This window comes from Spermophilus citellus, assembly GCF_964194105.1.
Source record: "Spermophilus citellus genome assembly, chromosome: 7".
Lineage (NCBI taxonomy): Eukaryota > Metazoa > Chordata > Mammalia > Rodentia > Sciuridae > Spermophilus > Spermophilus citellus.
The window spans coordinates 55,139,123-55,153,329 of NC_138188.1; the positions used below are offsets into that span (position 1 = coordinate 55,139,123).

Genomic DNA, 14,207 nt, shown 5'->3' on the forward strand with positions numbered 1-14,207 from the left:
CTGCTGGAAGGAAGGCGCAGCGCCCAGGACCGACCCTTTTTCGTCCTCGGCCCCTCACCCGCGTGCCCTCCGCCACCTCAGGCTTGGTTTCGGTCCACAAGCCCTTGATTAAACAGGCTCGGGCCACTTTCCCTTTGATCCCGCCCCAAGTCCGTGGTAAACGCAAAGGAATGCAGACCCAGGGCTCCGCGGGAGAGGTCCGCGCCGCCGGGAGGAGTGGGTGGGAGGGGGGCACCCGGCTCCTCTTACCCTGTAAAGTACCCATCACGCCCAGGGTTTTCTGGAGCCCGGGTGGGAGGAGGAGGAGGAAGAGGAGGGGCCAACGGGACTGGCCGCTCTGGACTTGGAGATCATGCATAATTCAACAGCTCAACTTTCGGGCCCGCCTCTTTCCTGGGGGTGGGAGTTTGCTTCAAACTTTGTTTATGGGACAGTTCGGGAGCTGCTGTGGCTGCGCCGTCTGCTGCTTCTGCGCCTCCTTGTCGCCACGCGCGAGCGCCTGAGGCCGGCTCGGGGGATGTGAGCGCGCAAGTCCCTCGGCGGCCGGGCACCAAGTCCAGTTGAGATTTGCCAGCGGGGGCGGGGCTCCACCTCCGCCAGCTCCGGACGCACCCCGGCGACTCGGGCCGACGGCCAGCTCCGGCGGGACGGCGGCCGCCGCGCGTTCGGGTTCGGCTTCGCTGCGCGCCCAGGTAGTGCCCGCTGGCGCGCCCGCTCGCCCGCACTACTCCAGGAAGCGGTGTCCTCCGGTTTTCGGAGAGGCGACTCCGCGGACTTGGCCCGATTGACTTGTTCGGGGGGCCTCCTTCCCTGGAAAGCTACGACCGGTCCTTTGCCACCTCAGTTCAGCAGCGTCTCAGTGCAGCTGCTCTCCACCTCCCCGCTCCTCCTCCTCCCGGCAACTTCTTGGCTTCAGGAAAGTTGCATAATTCTGGAGGTCAGGAGGGACCCCTCCCCCATCCGGCTGGGCTTGCCGCTGGTGTCCGGGATCCCTGTATGGACACCTAACTGTGTCCTCTATTTCTCTTCTCCCTATTCCCTCCCCATCCCAACTCCTCCCTCCAACTTGAACTAAAGGCTAATCTGATCTGCCTTCCTCTTGCAGAAGATGAATCCGTCCTCGGCGCCCCCACCGCTCCCGCCGCCCGGGCAGCAAGTGATCCACGTCACGCAGGACCTCGACACGGACCTCGAGGCCCTCTTTAACTCTGTCATGAACCCGAAGCCCAGCTCGTGGCGGAAGAAGATCCTGCCGGAGTCCTTCTTCAAGGAGCCCGACTCGGGCTCGCACTCTCGGCAGTCCAGTACCGACTCGTCGGGCGGCCACCCCGGGCCGCGGCTGGCCGGCGGCGCGCAGCACGTCCGCTCGCATTCCTCTCCCGCATCCCTGCAGCTGGGCACCGGTGCGGGCGCTGCGGCCAGCTCCGCGCAGCAGCACGCGCACCTCCGCCAGCAGTCCTACGACGTGACAGACGAGCTGCCGCTGCCCCCAGGCTGGGAGATGGCCTTCACCGCCACTGGGCAGCCGTACTTCCTCAAGTAAGTCAGCCTGGAGCCAAGGGGGCCACTGCGCGGTGCCTGGCGAGCGCGCGAGTGTGAGCGTGTGCTTGTGTGTGGCGGCGGCGGCGGCGGGGGGGGGGGGGTGGCAAGGAGGGACTGTAAGTGCTTTCCTTTCAAGACTTGGAAAGCTGAAAGTTGTAGGGGGCGAGTATCTGGGAGATGGGCTTATAAGGGATCAGAAACAGCAAAGTCTGTGAAGTTTGTTCATGGACCTGGAAGACCCAACAGATTCAGGACTTAGAAACTCTCACACTTCGGAGAAAATAAGTTTTGGGGGGGGGGATTCCCATAAAACCTGTAGGTGACATGGGCCCTTAGCCCCCGTGTCTTCACTGAGGTCTCTAGATCAGATAGCCAGCCCACAGCCAGGTCCATAGGGATGTGACACCAAGATGTAGAGGGAAGAGTTGGGAGAAGCAGTCCTGGTAGAGGATCGGCAGCCTCTAGTCTCTTGGTAGAAGCAAGCTGGAAGAGTGAACAGGGCCTGGTAGGCCGCACTGCTTCCAACCGGGTGACGTAATGACCACAGAGCACAGTGATGTCAGTAGCTGTGGGCTGGAACACGATCGTGTGGAAATTGGGTCAGGAGTTTTATTATGTCACACTTGGTTACCTAAAATACTGTCCAGTCAGGAGTCTCCCTCGTTACCCTGCTTCCCTTAATTATTCTAGCTTTTTTTTTTTTTTTTTTTTTAAACTGGGATTTGAACTACATCCCCAGCTCTTTTTATGTTTTATTTTGAAACAGGGTCTTGCTAGGTTGCTTAGGGCCTCACTTAATGCTGAGGCTGGCCTGGAACTTGGATCCTCCTGCCTCAGCCTCCCCAGTTGCTGGGATTATAGGCATGTGCCACTTGCACCCAGCTGTTTGAACTTTTTGATGTAATGACTTTTACAGTAGATTTGAATTTTCAAATTGGATTGTAGAGGAAAATGCATTCTCAAACACTAGAGGAGATCGGTTCACCTGGGGTACCCTAAATTATTACTTTGCCAATCAGAAACACTGCTGGGACTGGAAGTATGCCTAGGAGGCTGCAGGGTTAGGCTGTTCAGGCCTGGCTGGGAGCTGAGCCTGATGGTTTGCTTGGTGTAGGACTGCCTGCCCTGGCTGGCATTGGCTCAGTGAGAGAGATGCCTAAGAACTTGCCTCAGAGTTCATTTTAAAGCCCATATTTCTTTGGTGGAGTAGACTTTATTTCAAAAACTGTGTTGAAAAGTTTGAAATATTAACACCTTGTGTGCTATTTTGAAAGCTTAGTCCAGCCCTTCTTCGGCCACTAGTATCTGGTACTGGGTGTGAGAAGTCCTTAGGCACATATGCCCAGAGATGACCAGTTCTTAGTCTCTCCTTGTCCCCAAGCTGTTGGCATCATTTTTTTTGGGGGGGGGGGCGGGGAGTGGTACGGGAGATTGAACTCAGGAGCACTGGGCCACTGAGTCACATTCCCACCTCTGTTTTGTATTTTATTTAGAGACAGGGTTTCACTGAGTTGCCTGGTGTTTCATTTTTACCGAGGCTGGCTTTGAATTCACAATCCTCCTGCCTCAGCCTCCCGAGCTTCAAGGATTACAGGTGTGTGCACTGTGTCCAGCCAATTGTTGGCATCTTTATGTAAGAGTCGTTTTTTTTTTCTTTTGGGTTTCTGGGGTTGGCATAATACTGAGACCCTGAAAGAGACCTAAAGTTCATTTGTTTGACAGCCTATCTTCTCTGGGTCACTGAGTTGTAGTGTAGACATGTGCCCAGTGCTTTGATTTCCAAGTGACTGGTGGAAGTCAAGTATATGATATGATAATATGACATTTTTCTGAAAGTGATATCGTTCCAAAGGATGACATTAGTTTCTTTACTGCATACAGATCCAAAATAGTTAGCATCATGTATTAAGTTCACTTAGGTTAATGCAGTTTTACCTATTTTATGGTGATTTATCAAAATGGACTTAGTAATAAATAAAGGGCTGGGGCTATAGCTCAGTTGGTACAGTGCTTCCCTCGAATGCACAAGGCCCTGGGTTCAATCCCCAGCATCACCCCCCCCCCCCAAAAAAAAATGCACTTAAATATAGATTCAGTAATTTACAATAATTTAATAATTTAAACTTTCTGGACTCAGTTTTTTTTTTTTTTTTTTTTTGATACAGGGGATTGAACTCAGGGACACTCAACCACTGAGCCACATCCTCAGCCCTGTTTTTGTATTTTATTTAGAGACAGGGTCTCACTGAGTTGCTTAGCACCTCCCTAAATTTCTGAGTCTGGCTTTGACCTCTTGATCCTCCTGCCTCAGCCTCCCAAGCTGCTGGGATTACAGACATGCACCACCATGCCTGGCTTAGACAGTTTTTAAACTGTGTATGAATACATACTTATGTGGTATATGATCAGTGTAAATGTGATTGCTGAAAATCTGAAATATGAGCTGGGGCTGGGGGCAGTAGCACACACCTGTGATCCTAGTGACTTGGGAGGCTGAGGCAGGATTAAGGCCAGTTCAAGGCCAACCTGGGAAATTTAGTAAGATTCTATCTCAATAAAAAAATTACAAAAAAGCCTGGGAATGTAGCTCAGTGGTGAAGCATCCCTGGAGTCAATCTCTAGCACCAAAAAAAAAAAAAAAAAAAAAAAAAAAAGACAAGAAAAAGAAAGAGCTCGGTCTGCCTTCATATCTGCGGAAAGCTAGATTTAAAAAACAAAAGACCCCCATAAACAACAACAACAGCAACAATTCCTTTTATACATGTATTTTGAATGATTAGTGAAACCCAGGACTGTTTGTGATCTGGGGCAAAAATGGAAATTTTGGCAGAAGTTGCTGTGATCCATTTCTGCCCATCCCCCTACCCACAGCAGAGGGCATCTTCCTTTCACTTTGAATAGACAGTCAAGACCAGACAGCTGGAAGAAAACAAACACAAAACAACCCACCAGAAGTAGGCTGGCCTCATCTAATGCCATCCTGAAAAGTGTTCTGGTTTACTGGGTGAAGAGGCTTTAAGAAATTAAGTCATTGTGACTATTATCTTTCAGAATAAACCATCTGTCAAAAGTTCTTGCCTTCAGAGCTTTATTTAAAGTTTGAATAAGGTAAAAGTTAAATGTCATTCAGCCTCAAAAGGCAATGCATTTGGGGAGATTAAGGAGTTTGAGCCGTGCCTGGTGCATGGCTGTGACCCCAGCACCTCTGAAGGCTGGTGCAGGAGGATGGAAGGAGGATTGCAAGTTCTAGGCCAGCCTCACCAATTTAGTGATCTCCTACGCAACTTACCCAGACCCTATCTCAAAATAAAATAATAAACACATTAAAATCAAAAGGGCTGGGGATGCGGCCCAGTGGTTAAGCACCCCTGGGCTCAATTCCTGGCACTAAAAAAAAGTAGGGGCTTGAAAATGGTGGTGACAATCTGGTCTTTACTTGGCCCAGCCTGTGTGAAATGGGCTAGCAGAAGAGCCTTAGCCTTGCCTCTGTTGGGAGTTGAAGAGTGTAAGGATTTTAGAATTGACAAGGATCAAATTTTTTTTTCTATTTGTTTTGGTTTTTTATTAGAAAGCTGAGGCCCAGGAGGGTTGAAGACCTTCTGGAAAGGCATATGCTTTTAGTGGAGGACCCTGAAGTGGTTTTCCTTTCCCCTCCCCCACCTTTTGCCCTTGTCACTTCCCTGGTTGAACACAGAGGCTTGTGGGAAACAGCCTTGATCTTTAAGAGACTTTAAGAAGTCTTTGTCACTTTTTCAGGTAAGGTATTCCCAGGTATGTGATGGGTACCTCTTGAAGGTTCCCCTTCCAGAGCAACCATGGCTTTTCTGCAGCATTCAGGTAACAGCAGAAAACCACGTGGCCTCTGAGAACCCTGGCATTGCGCCTCCTGTCCTCTACTGGCTGCTTAAGTGCCAAGCAACTAGAAGCACTGGGATTGAACTCAGGGGCACTGGACCACTGAGCAGCACCCCCAGCCCTATTTTGTGTTTTATTTAGAGACAGGGTCTCACTGAGTTGCTTAGCGCCTTGCTGTGGCTGAGGCTGGCTTTGAAGCATTGACTTTGAACATGGGTCACATTGAACATTTGAAAAGTTTCTGGTTATAATGCAGTACATATTCTTTTGTACATAAACCAGAAAACAAAGAATTGTAAAAAAGAAAGTGATCTAGCTTCAGTAGATTTTTCCTTTTTTATTTTACAGCCTATTGTAGAAAACTTTTATTTGAATAACATAATTCTTTTAAGAAAAAAGATTTTTATCTTGTTCTTCTGTACAAGTCCAACTATGACATTTGACTGCCACTCCTAATTTTAGGAATAATTTCATTGTTTGGCATTCTCTGAAATTGTGGTAAAATAATTATTTTTGTCAAAGGGATCTCTATACACTTGGTAAACCCAGTTGTACAGAAGGACTTTTGTTAAAAACAGTGTTTTCTTTTACTTCTTCAAGGCTCACAGAGTGGAATGTTTTAAAATTTTTTAAAAACTTTTTCTGTCTTGAATTTTTAGATCATTATCTTCTTCTTTTTTTTTTTTTTTAAGTTGTAGTTACACACAATAGCTTTATTTTATTTATCTTTATGTGTTGCTGAGGTTCAAACCCAGGGCCACACACGTGCTAGGTGAGCACTCTACCACTGAGTCACAATCCAGCCTTAGGTCGTTATCTTCTTAACCCTTAGTGATATATACTTTTACTCCCCTTCCTTTTTTTTTTTTTTTTTTTTACTGGGGATTGACCTTGCAAGGGTGCTTTACTACTGAGCTACTGAGCCATTTTTATTCTTTATTTTGATACAGGGTATTGCTAAGTTCAAACTGGAGATCCTCCTGCTTCGGCCTCCTGAGTCCCTGGGGTTATAGGCCTGTGCCACCACGCCCAGTTTATCATCATTTTTTTTTTGATTTGTCAACTTTAAGCTTCTTATGTAGGAGAGAATGTAGTTCCTTAAACTAGTTTTCTTCTTCCTCTCTCAAGTTTATTATTTAAATTATCTTAAGTTTCCTGGGCATGGTAGTGAAGGCCTATAATCCCAGGTACTAGGGAGACTGAGGCAGCAGAACAGCAAACTTGAGGCCAGCCTAGGCAATTTAGTGAGATCCTGTCTCAAAATTAAAGAAATTAAAAAGGGCTGGGGATGTAGTTCAGAGCACCCCTAGGATCAATCCCCATTACTGCAAAAGAATAAAAAATTTAAAAAATGTTTAAGTGTCTGGTAGGTCACCTTGGTTACTATTTGGTCCCTTTTGATAGTTTCCTAGACTTGCTGCTTTGTGAGTGAGTGGTTTTGATCAATACCAGTCTGCCAATCACTTTTTGGCCATGACACCTTAATGTTCCAAGACTCTGAACTTATTGCTTATACTTGTGCTTTGCCCCAAAGGTCACCTTCCTATTCATAAAGGATTCTTTTAAAAAATATATTTATTCTTCTAGTTGTAGTTGGACACAATACCCTTATTTTATTTTTTTACTTTTATGTGGTGCTGAGGCTCAAACCCAGGGCCTCGCATGTGCTAGGTGAACACTCTACGGTTGAGCTCCAGCCCCAGCCCCATAAATATTCTTAAGGTCGAACCCAGAGGTGGCCTCTGTACAATTACAGACCTGTAAGTAGTCCATCGCCCTGCATGCTAGTACGGTGTCAGGACAATGGGGACCACCCATACAGAATGCCCCCACACCAGCTGGTGGGCTTTTCCTCCTCTCTCTGCACCAGTTGTTTATATTTGTCGCACTTTTTAGTTTCTTCATACTTGGACCGTGACTTAATTAAATAATATTTTTATTTAAAATTGCCTTTTAATATGCCTATGTGTTATTTTCCTTATTATGACTTAATTAATTTTCTGGACTTTGAGTTCCGTCTGTTCTCTCCAGTCTCCTTTCCCTGAGCTTTATTCCTGCATTCCTCGTCCCTGTACCCTTGTGGACTGAGGGTTGCTGGCCCGCTGCAGGGCCCTCACGGTGGGACTGCTGTAGGGCGGTAGGGCAGAGGTGCTGTTGCCTTTCCCCAGGTGTGTGTGTGTTCGTTTATGCCCTCATGTTCTGGCTTATTTGAGTAACTTCTTAAGAATGGTCTTTGGAACATAAAATTTTCAGATCTTTTCCTATCTGACCATATTACTTTGAAAGTTTTTCTACATTTATTTTCTTTAAAAAGTTTCATTTTTTTGTGTGTGTTTTGCCTTTGAATGACATATTGTGTACCTGTTTTCATGAAGGCCTTTTGCCATTCAAAATCAATGCCAGCTGTCTCAGTTTCCATGTCTATAACATGAAGATAGAAGTACCTGTTTCATGGTAGTTTGAAAGGTCAGATGAAGCTGGGTGTGATGACACATACCTGTAATCCCAGTTATGTGGGAGGCTGAGGCAAGAGGATCTCCAAATTTGAGGCCAGGCTCAGCCACTTATTGAGACCTTGTCTCAAAAAAACTAGTAAAAGTGTTGGGTGTGTAAGCCAGTGGCAAAGCTCCCTTGGCTTTAACAGTAAAGAAGAAAGAAAGATTAGATAAGATAGCATGCTTAAAGCACATGGCACTCAGTAGAGATTCAGTACAAGTTAGTTCTTGCCTTCCTCCCTTTCCTCTCACCCAACTCCTAGCAGTCTAGCCAGCCAGATAGACGAAGCAGCACCGACAGGAGGGTAAGGCTGTTTTTGACTCCTAGTTACAGCTGAGGCTTTGAAAGACAAATGGGATCTGCAGCTGAAAGTCAATCTTTAAATTGAGAGTTCATCTTCTTATTAAGAAATCTGTCAGGAGTCTCACCCTGGTCGCTCCCTCACCTCAGGGCCTTGGGCAGACACCCACCCCTTCTGAGGAGCATCTGCCTTTTATATTGGGGGATTTGGCTTGTGGCTACTGGTTGGAACTTTTTGTGTGTGGGGGTTAGAGAAGGGGGGGTTGAGAAAGGGGGGAAAATAGCCATTTGTTGGTGGCCTGGTCTGTCCCCAAGTTGAGTTAGTTCATGGGAGAGAGAGAAAGAGTCCCAGAATCACATGTGAATAGGACCTTTTTTCACAACCCTGGGGACAAGGTTACATTTATTCTTTCTTTTAGCTGTGACAGTGATCCTGTCAATAGGTACATATTATTATCTCATCTACCGTTGAGGAAACTGAAGCCCAGTGAGGTTAAATAAATGTCCCAGGGTCAGGTAACAGGTGAGTGGCACAGATGGGATTGGAATTGCACCTTTCCAAAACCTGTGTGCCCGCCGTCATGCCATGCTGTCTCAAGCCCATTACATGCCCACACTCGGGCCCTGGGACGAAGTGTCCTTGGTGCCCACGACTAGAGTGGTGGAAGGACCATTAGCGCTTGCTTCTGAGCTGAGTGACCCCATTTGGAGTTATCCTTGGTGGTGAGATAGAGATGCAGAAAACTCCCCAAACCAGAAATGGGGAGCACACCTATGGTGCCTGTTAATTTTTAAATTCTCATTAAGATTTCCAGCATAAATCAGTCCATATCACTTTAGAGAGAATGTGCTATGACAGTGGGGTGGGAACAGACCACAGAGTCTCTCAGCATACCAGCTGATGTCCAGGTCGGGCAGTTTGGATTTGTTGTCAGGGTTGATTAGATAATGTTATTAATTTGTCTTTATAATTTGTGGACATTGTTTGAAAATTAAGTTCGAGGCAGCATTGTGTCTAAGTTTGTTAACAAATTAAGACATATAGGAATTTCAGTCTCAGCCTCTTTTTTTGCCCTCCTGCCTCAATTAAATACATGACCCAGAAGAGGGTGATAGGAAGTGTGAAATCATCTAATCTAAGGCACAGTGTTTTTGAAAGAATGATTTGGAAAACTGAGGACTGAAGTAATTAGCCTACTATTGCAGGGAAGCTTTTTTTTTTTTTTTTTTTTGTACTAAGAATTAAATGCAGGGAGCTCTATCACTGACTATATCCCAGCCCTTTATATTTTCAAGATGGGGCTTTCCTAGGTTGCCAAGGCCAACCTTGAACCTGCAGTCCTCAGCCTTCCAAGTAGCTGGGATTCCAGGTGTGCACCATCATGCCTGGTTTAGGAGGGCAGATGTCTGCTTTTCTGCTGGGGCCTGTAAATGTTTTTATTCAAAATGTTGGTGGAGCATTATATTCTTCAGAACCCCAGTTCATTCAGACCCTCTGTGAACAAAGGGCTTCTGGACTGATAGGTTTGCAATGTGTGTGCACTTTATCCCTTTAATGCACAAAATGCATTAAAGAGGCCAGAGACTCCTATTAGAAAACTGGTTTATTTTTGCTTCCGTCAATATTTCGCAAGCTTATTTGGATTTGGTCATTTTTATTCTAACTATCATCTGTTAACACACACTCAGACGATTTCCTCAGGCTACACTTTGGAAAACCCTTTTGTGACCTTCTCTATTGTTTTTATAGTAGAGACTTTCATGTTTGAAGCGAGTTAATTTTTCTTTTCAGTGTGCTTTGTGTGTGTGTGTTGTATTTTTATTTCTTGATACAGCAGCTGCTAATACTTACTGAGTGTCAGAGACTAGAATATGGAGATAGAAGTGGCCCTAAACATCCAACAAGTGGGAGATAGACAAGAAATCCAGGAATCACAAGACAGTGTGCTAGCACCATATTCCTGATTTTATTTTTAAAACTCTGTGTGAGGAGGAGAGAGGAAAAAGAGAAAGAAGAATATATAGGAATACGCTTATAGCAGTCATTTATGAGACTATGGATGATTGTTGTAGTTTCTGCCTTTATACAGAAATTTAGTCATGAATCCCCCAAACAATGTTTCTGTTTAACTTGGTGCTCGGGGCAGTTATGAAGGCATGGGAGAGTAGCCAGGTGGTGGTGTACTCTTGGAACTCTAGCTAGTCAGGAGGCTGAGGCTGGAGTCTTAGACCAGCCTGGGTAACTTAGCAAGACTCTGTCTCCAAATAAAAAATAAAAGGCTGAGGATTTAACTCAGCGGGAAAGAGCACTTGGGTTCAATCCTCAGTACCAAAAACAAAACAACAACAACCAAAAAACAACAACAAACTGCAGGAGACAGGAAGAAGGCAAAGAGAATGGAGATTGGTGGATTTGGGGAGGTGTGGGGAATCTTTTAGCTCAACTTCAGCATCTGGAGTCTGGAATTTTATTACTAAAGAGATGGTCTCTGGGAGTGGCCTGTGTTCTCTTTAGAAATGAACTGGACACAGTGATTGCTAAAATTTTAACTGAGAGTCACCTCAGGATTTGTTAGTGGCCAATGGTGAGTCTCGTGCATTCCCTTGGCCTCTGTCCTGGACTTGCTGATTTTGTTTCACATTCTGTGGTGGCACAGCAGATGATAAGCAGGAAGGGAAGGTGATATCCTTCTCAGACTGTGCCTGGCAGGTGCAGCGGCACGTTGGCCCGTTAGGTTCTGTTCAGCGGTGATGGGGCTGCTCTCCCATGGCCTTCCCATGTGCCATCTAAAAGATCTTTGGTTATTTCAGGCAGTTTACAACTAAAGTTCATTGTGCTGCTCTAGATGCCCACAAGTGTATGTTCCTGAGCAGAATGTGTGGCTGGTTCCCCTGGTTTCCGAGTCTGAAGCAGCTGACACCTCCGTGGAATGAAAGGGAACACAGACAAAGGCAGGCTAAGTGGCTGGTTCCAGCCAGGTGCTGCTAGACCCAGGGTAGAGGGTCCCTGCCTGGTGGGTTGGAATCTCCTAGAGGCGTGTCCTCAGTCTGTCTTACTGTGGTTGCAGGTCTGAAACTTGTAGCCTACTGAATATCTGTTGGTTTCTTCCACTGGCTACTCTCCCTCTGGCCCCCGGAGCTTGGCACAGGCTGTTACCTGTGCCTGGAACATTATTTCCCTGCTCTTTGCTTAGTTCACTCCTCATTGCCTTTAGGCCTCAGCTCCTTGGCCATCTCCTATGGGTTTCCCCTGAGTCACAGCCCCACTCTAGTCAAGATGTTTCTGTGGTCTGTGTCTCCCCAGCCTTTGTACTGCTCCTGCATTACTGTTCGATAATTTCTCTCTCTTTTTTGGTTGGCCTTGAACTTGTGATTGTCCTGTCTTAGCCTCCCCAGTGGCTGGCGTTGTAGTCATGCGCCCCGAGGCCCAGTTAATTTCCCTTTCTTATTGCACTGAACCTCCACCAAGGCAAGAATGATGTTTGTCCTGCCTGCATTGTATAGCCTGAGTCCAGTGCCTGGCTACAGTAGTGTTTAACAAGGAAAAAAGGAAGGAATCTTGCCATATTTTCTCTGAGCCATTTTCCTTTTCCTTTTAGTATCAGAGATTGTCCAGGGACACTTAACCACTGAGCCACATCCCCACCCCCCTTTTTATATTTTATTTAGAGACAGGATTTCATGAGTTGCTTAGGACCTTGCTACATTGCTGAGGCTGGCTTTGAACTTGTGATCCTCCTGCCTCAGCCTCCTGAGCTGCTGAGATTATAGGCGTGCACTACCAAGCTCGGCTTTTGAGCCATTTTCATACACATAAGACTTTCTCTGCTGTGTTCAAGAATGGAATTCCATCATGTTTGTGCCTCTTGGACTGAATTTTTAGAATTGGGGCTTCAGATACTAAATGTCATGGAGAGAAAGATGAACAAAGGGTAGATGTTCAGAGAAGACTCTGTAAAGGTGGGTGGACATAAATGAAGTCTCGAGAATGGAAAGGATGTGGACAAGCCTTTCAGGAGAGAAGTGGGGAGCCAGAAATGCTGAGGCTATGTTTTGAGGCTGGGCAGAACCTGGTCTGATGTGGGCTGAAGCCTACAGCTCCGAGGGTGAGTATGCAGACCTTTGTTAGTAAATAAATATCAACTTCCTTACCCCTTAAATTTGAGATATAGCAGCCCTGGCTTTACCTCCCTGCAGCATAGGACCTCACCACTGTCCCCTGTGTTGGGGTCTTCCTAATCATTTAGGGGCCAAGCGCTGCATGCCAGCCTGAGGGGGTGGGAGTCACAGCACTCACAGTAGCTCCTCTCCCACGTCTCCATCCACAGGTCCACCCGCTCATGTGCTCAGTCCAGCAGTGCACTTCCACATTGGCGGGTGGTCTCTGCTTTCCAGTCAGTGGGCTGCTGGGTTGCCCCGACTCGGGCCCCTCTCCACTGCAGCTGCTATTTCTGCGTGTGAGTGAACAGCTCTGGTCTGGTTGTTCCAGAGTGTGCTGTGGTTTGAGTTGTTTTCTCTGTTCCTGTGAGGCTGATATCACTGGTTCTGACACCACAGTCATCTCACCAGGGCCCATTGGGCCTGGTCACCTGAGGATGCTCAATCAGAGACCAGTGGCTTCCCTCTCAGAGGTGAGCTTTCTGAACTCACAAGGTATATTTTCAGGTGACTTCTTTCAACTACTAAAATTTTTTTGAATAGGTAATAAGTACATGTCAACAGCAGACTATTTAAATAGTACAGAAGCAGGTACCATGAGAGCACTTTTGTTTCCTCTCCCTGGTGCCCTGGTCCTGTCTCCTCTTGTCTTATCCAGAGAAGCTGTGTGAGTACCAACATGCTTGGCTCACTGTTGATGAAGTGTGAGTGGCGGTGCACTAGCCCTCTGCTGGGCCTTCCTTCTTGCTCTTAGTGTATCTCGGAGCTCCTTCCTTCCTTCCCTCTCTCCCTCTGTTTCTTTCTTTCTTCCCTGGAACTGGGGATTGAACTTAGGGTGCTCTATACCTCTGAACTCTACCCCCCCTTTTTTTTTTTTTTTTTGGTAAATTGCTGAGGTTGGTCTCAAATTTGCAATCTTCCTGCCTCAGCCTCCCAAGTTGCTGGGATTGTAGGCATGCACCACTGCTCCTGGCTCCTTTTCTTTATATAAACATTTGCTGTTATTTCTTTATGGACTAAATAGGGTTCCATTGTTTGTATAGATTATAAATTTCTTTAACTGGTGCCCTATTGATGTTACCCAACTTAAATTGTTTCTGACTTTCTTTTTTCAGTTATTAAAATTATATGTACTAAAACATTACTAGAGGGAGGAAAAATGGAAAATGAAATTTTCTGAACTTCTCTGAATTCCCTATTTAGAGAGAACCATAGTTGATGACTTATCCAGAAATATTCTTTGCACAAAGACTCATAATTCATTATCTAGCTGTCACAGACTGTTCAACCCATCAATCTGCCTGTACAGGGTGTTACGCAGTCCAACCAATATACCAACCGGTTGGCAAGAGCCAGTGCAAGGGGTCTGAGGGCACAGCGCAGAGTGATGGCATGGGGCGCCACAGGCTGAGAGCAGAGTGTGGCCTGGATGACTCACACGGAGCCGGACACAGAAGTTGAGAGTGTTTGGAAACTTTAGAGCAAATAACATTGCTATGACGTCTAAGCACAAGGTTGGGATAGTTGTCTTGGGAAACTATCGAAACTTGGTAGTTTCGATCTATCAGATTTGTGTGTTGAGCTATGTGTGGTCTGAATCATGCATAGACCGTCCCAGTAGGACTACAGCATGCTCTTGAAGACACTGGATTGGAAATGAAGTTTCTGTCTCACCACAGACAGTTGGGGAAGCACTAATCTGTCCCTCTGTCTCTTGGTTCTGACTGCTATCTATTCATCTATTTACATGCAGATCACTATATTTTTTTTTGTCCTTCTAACTACCTTATGCATCAACCAATCAATCAGTCATACCTTTTATTAACTTTAGAATGATCAGTCCATGAGGTTGAATA

At 46.2% G+C, this 14,207-nt stretch overlaps 1 protein-coding gene across 1 annotated transcript in view; it reads left to right on the forward strand.

Annotated features, from left to right (window-relative positions):
- The first annotated feature begins 430 nt into the window (after positions 1-430).
- The window catches only part of LOC308652898 (WW domain-containing transcription regulator protein 1), a 123,418-nt gene continuing 109,641 nt past the window's right edge, over positions 431-14,207 (forward strand). Inside the window, exons 1-2 of the mRNA XM_081301029.1 lie at positions 431-692; positions 1,106-1,539. Of these exons, the coding sequence (XP_081157155.1) occupies positions 1,109-1,539 (431 nt within the window). The 5' untranslated portion in view covers positions 431-692; positions 1,106-1,108. The remainder of the gene's footprint in view (positions 693-1,105; positions 1,540-14,207) is intronic.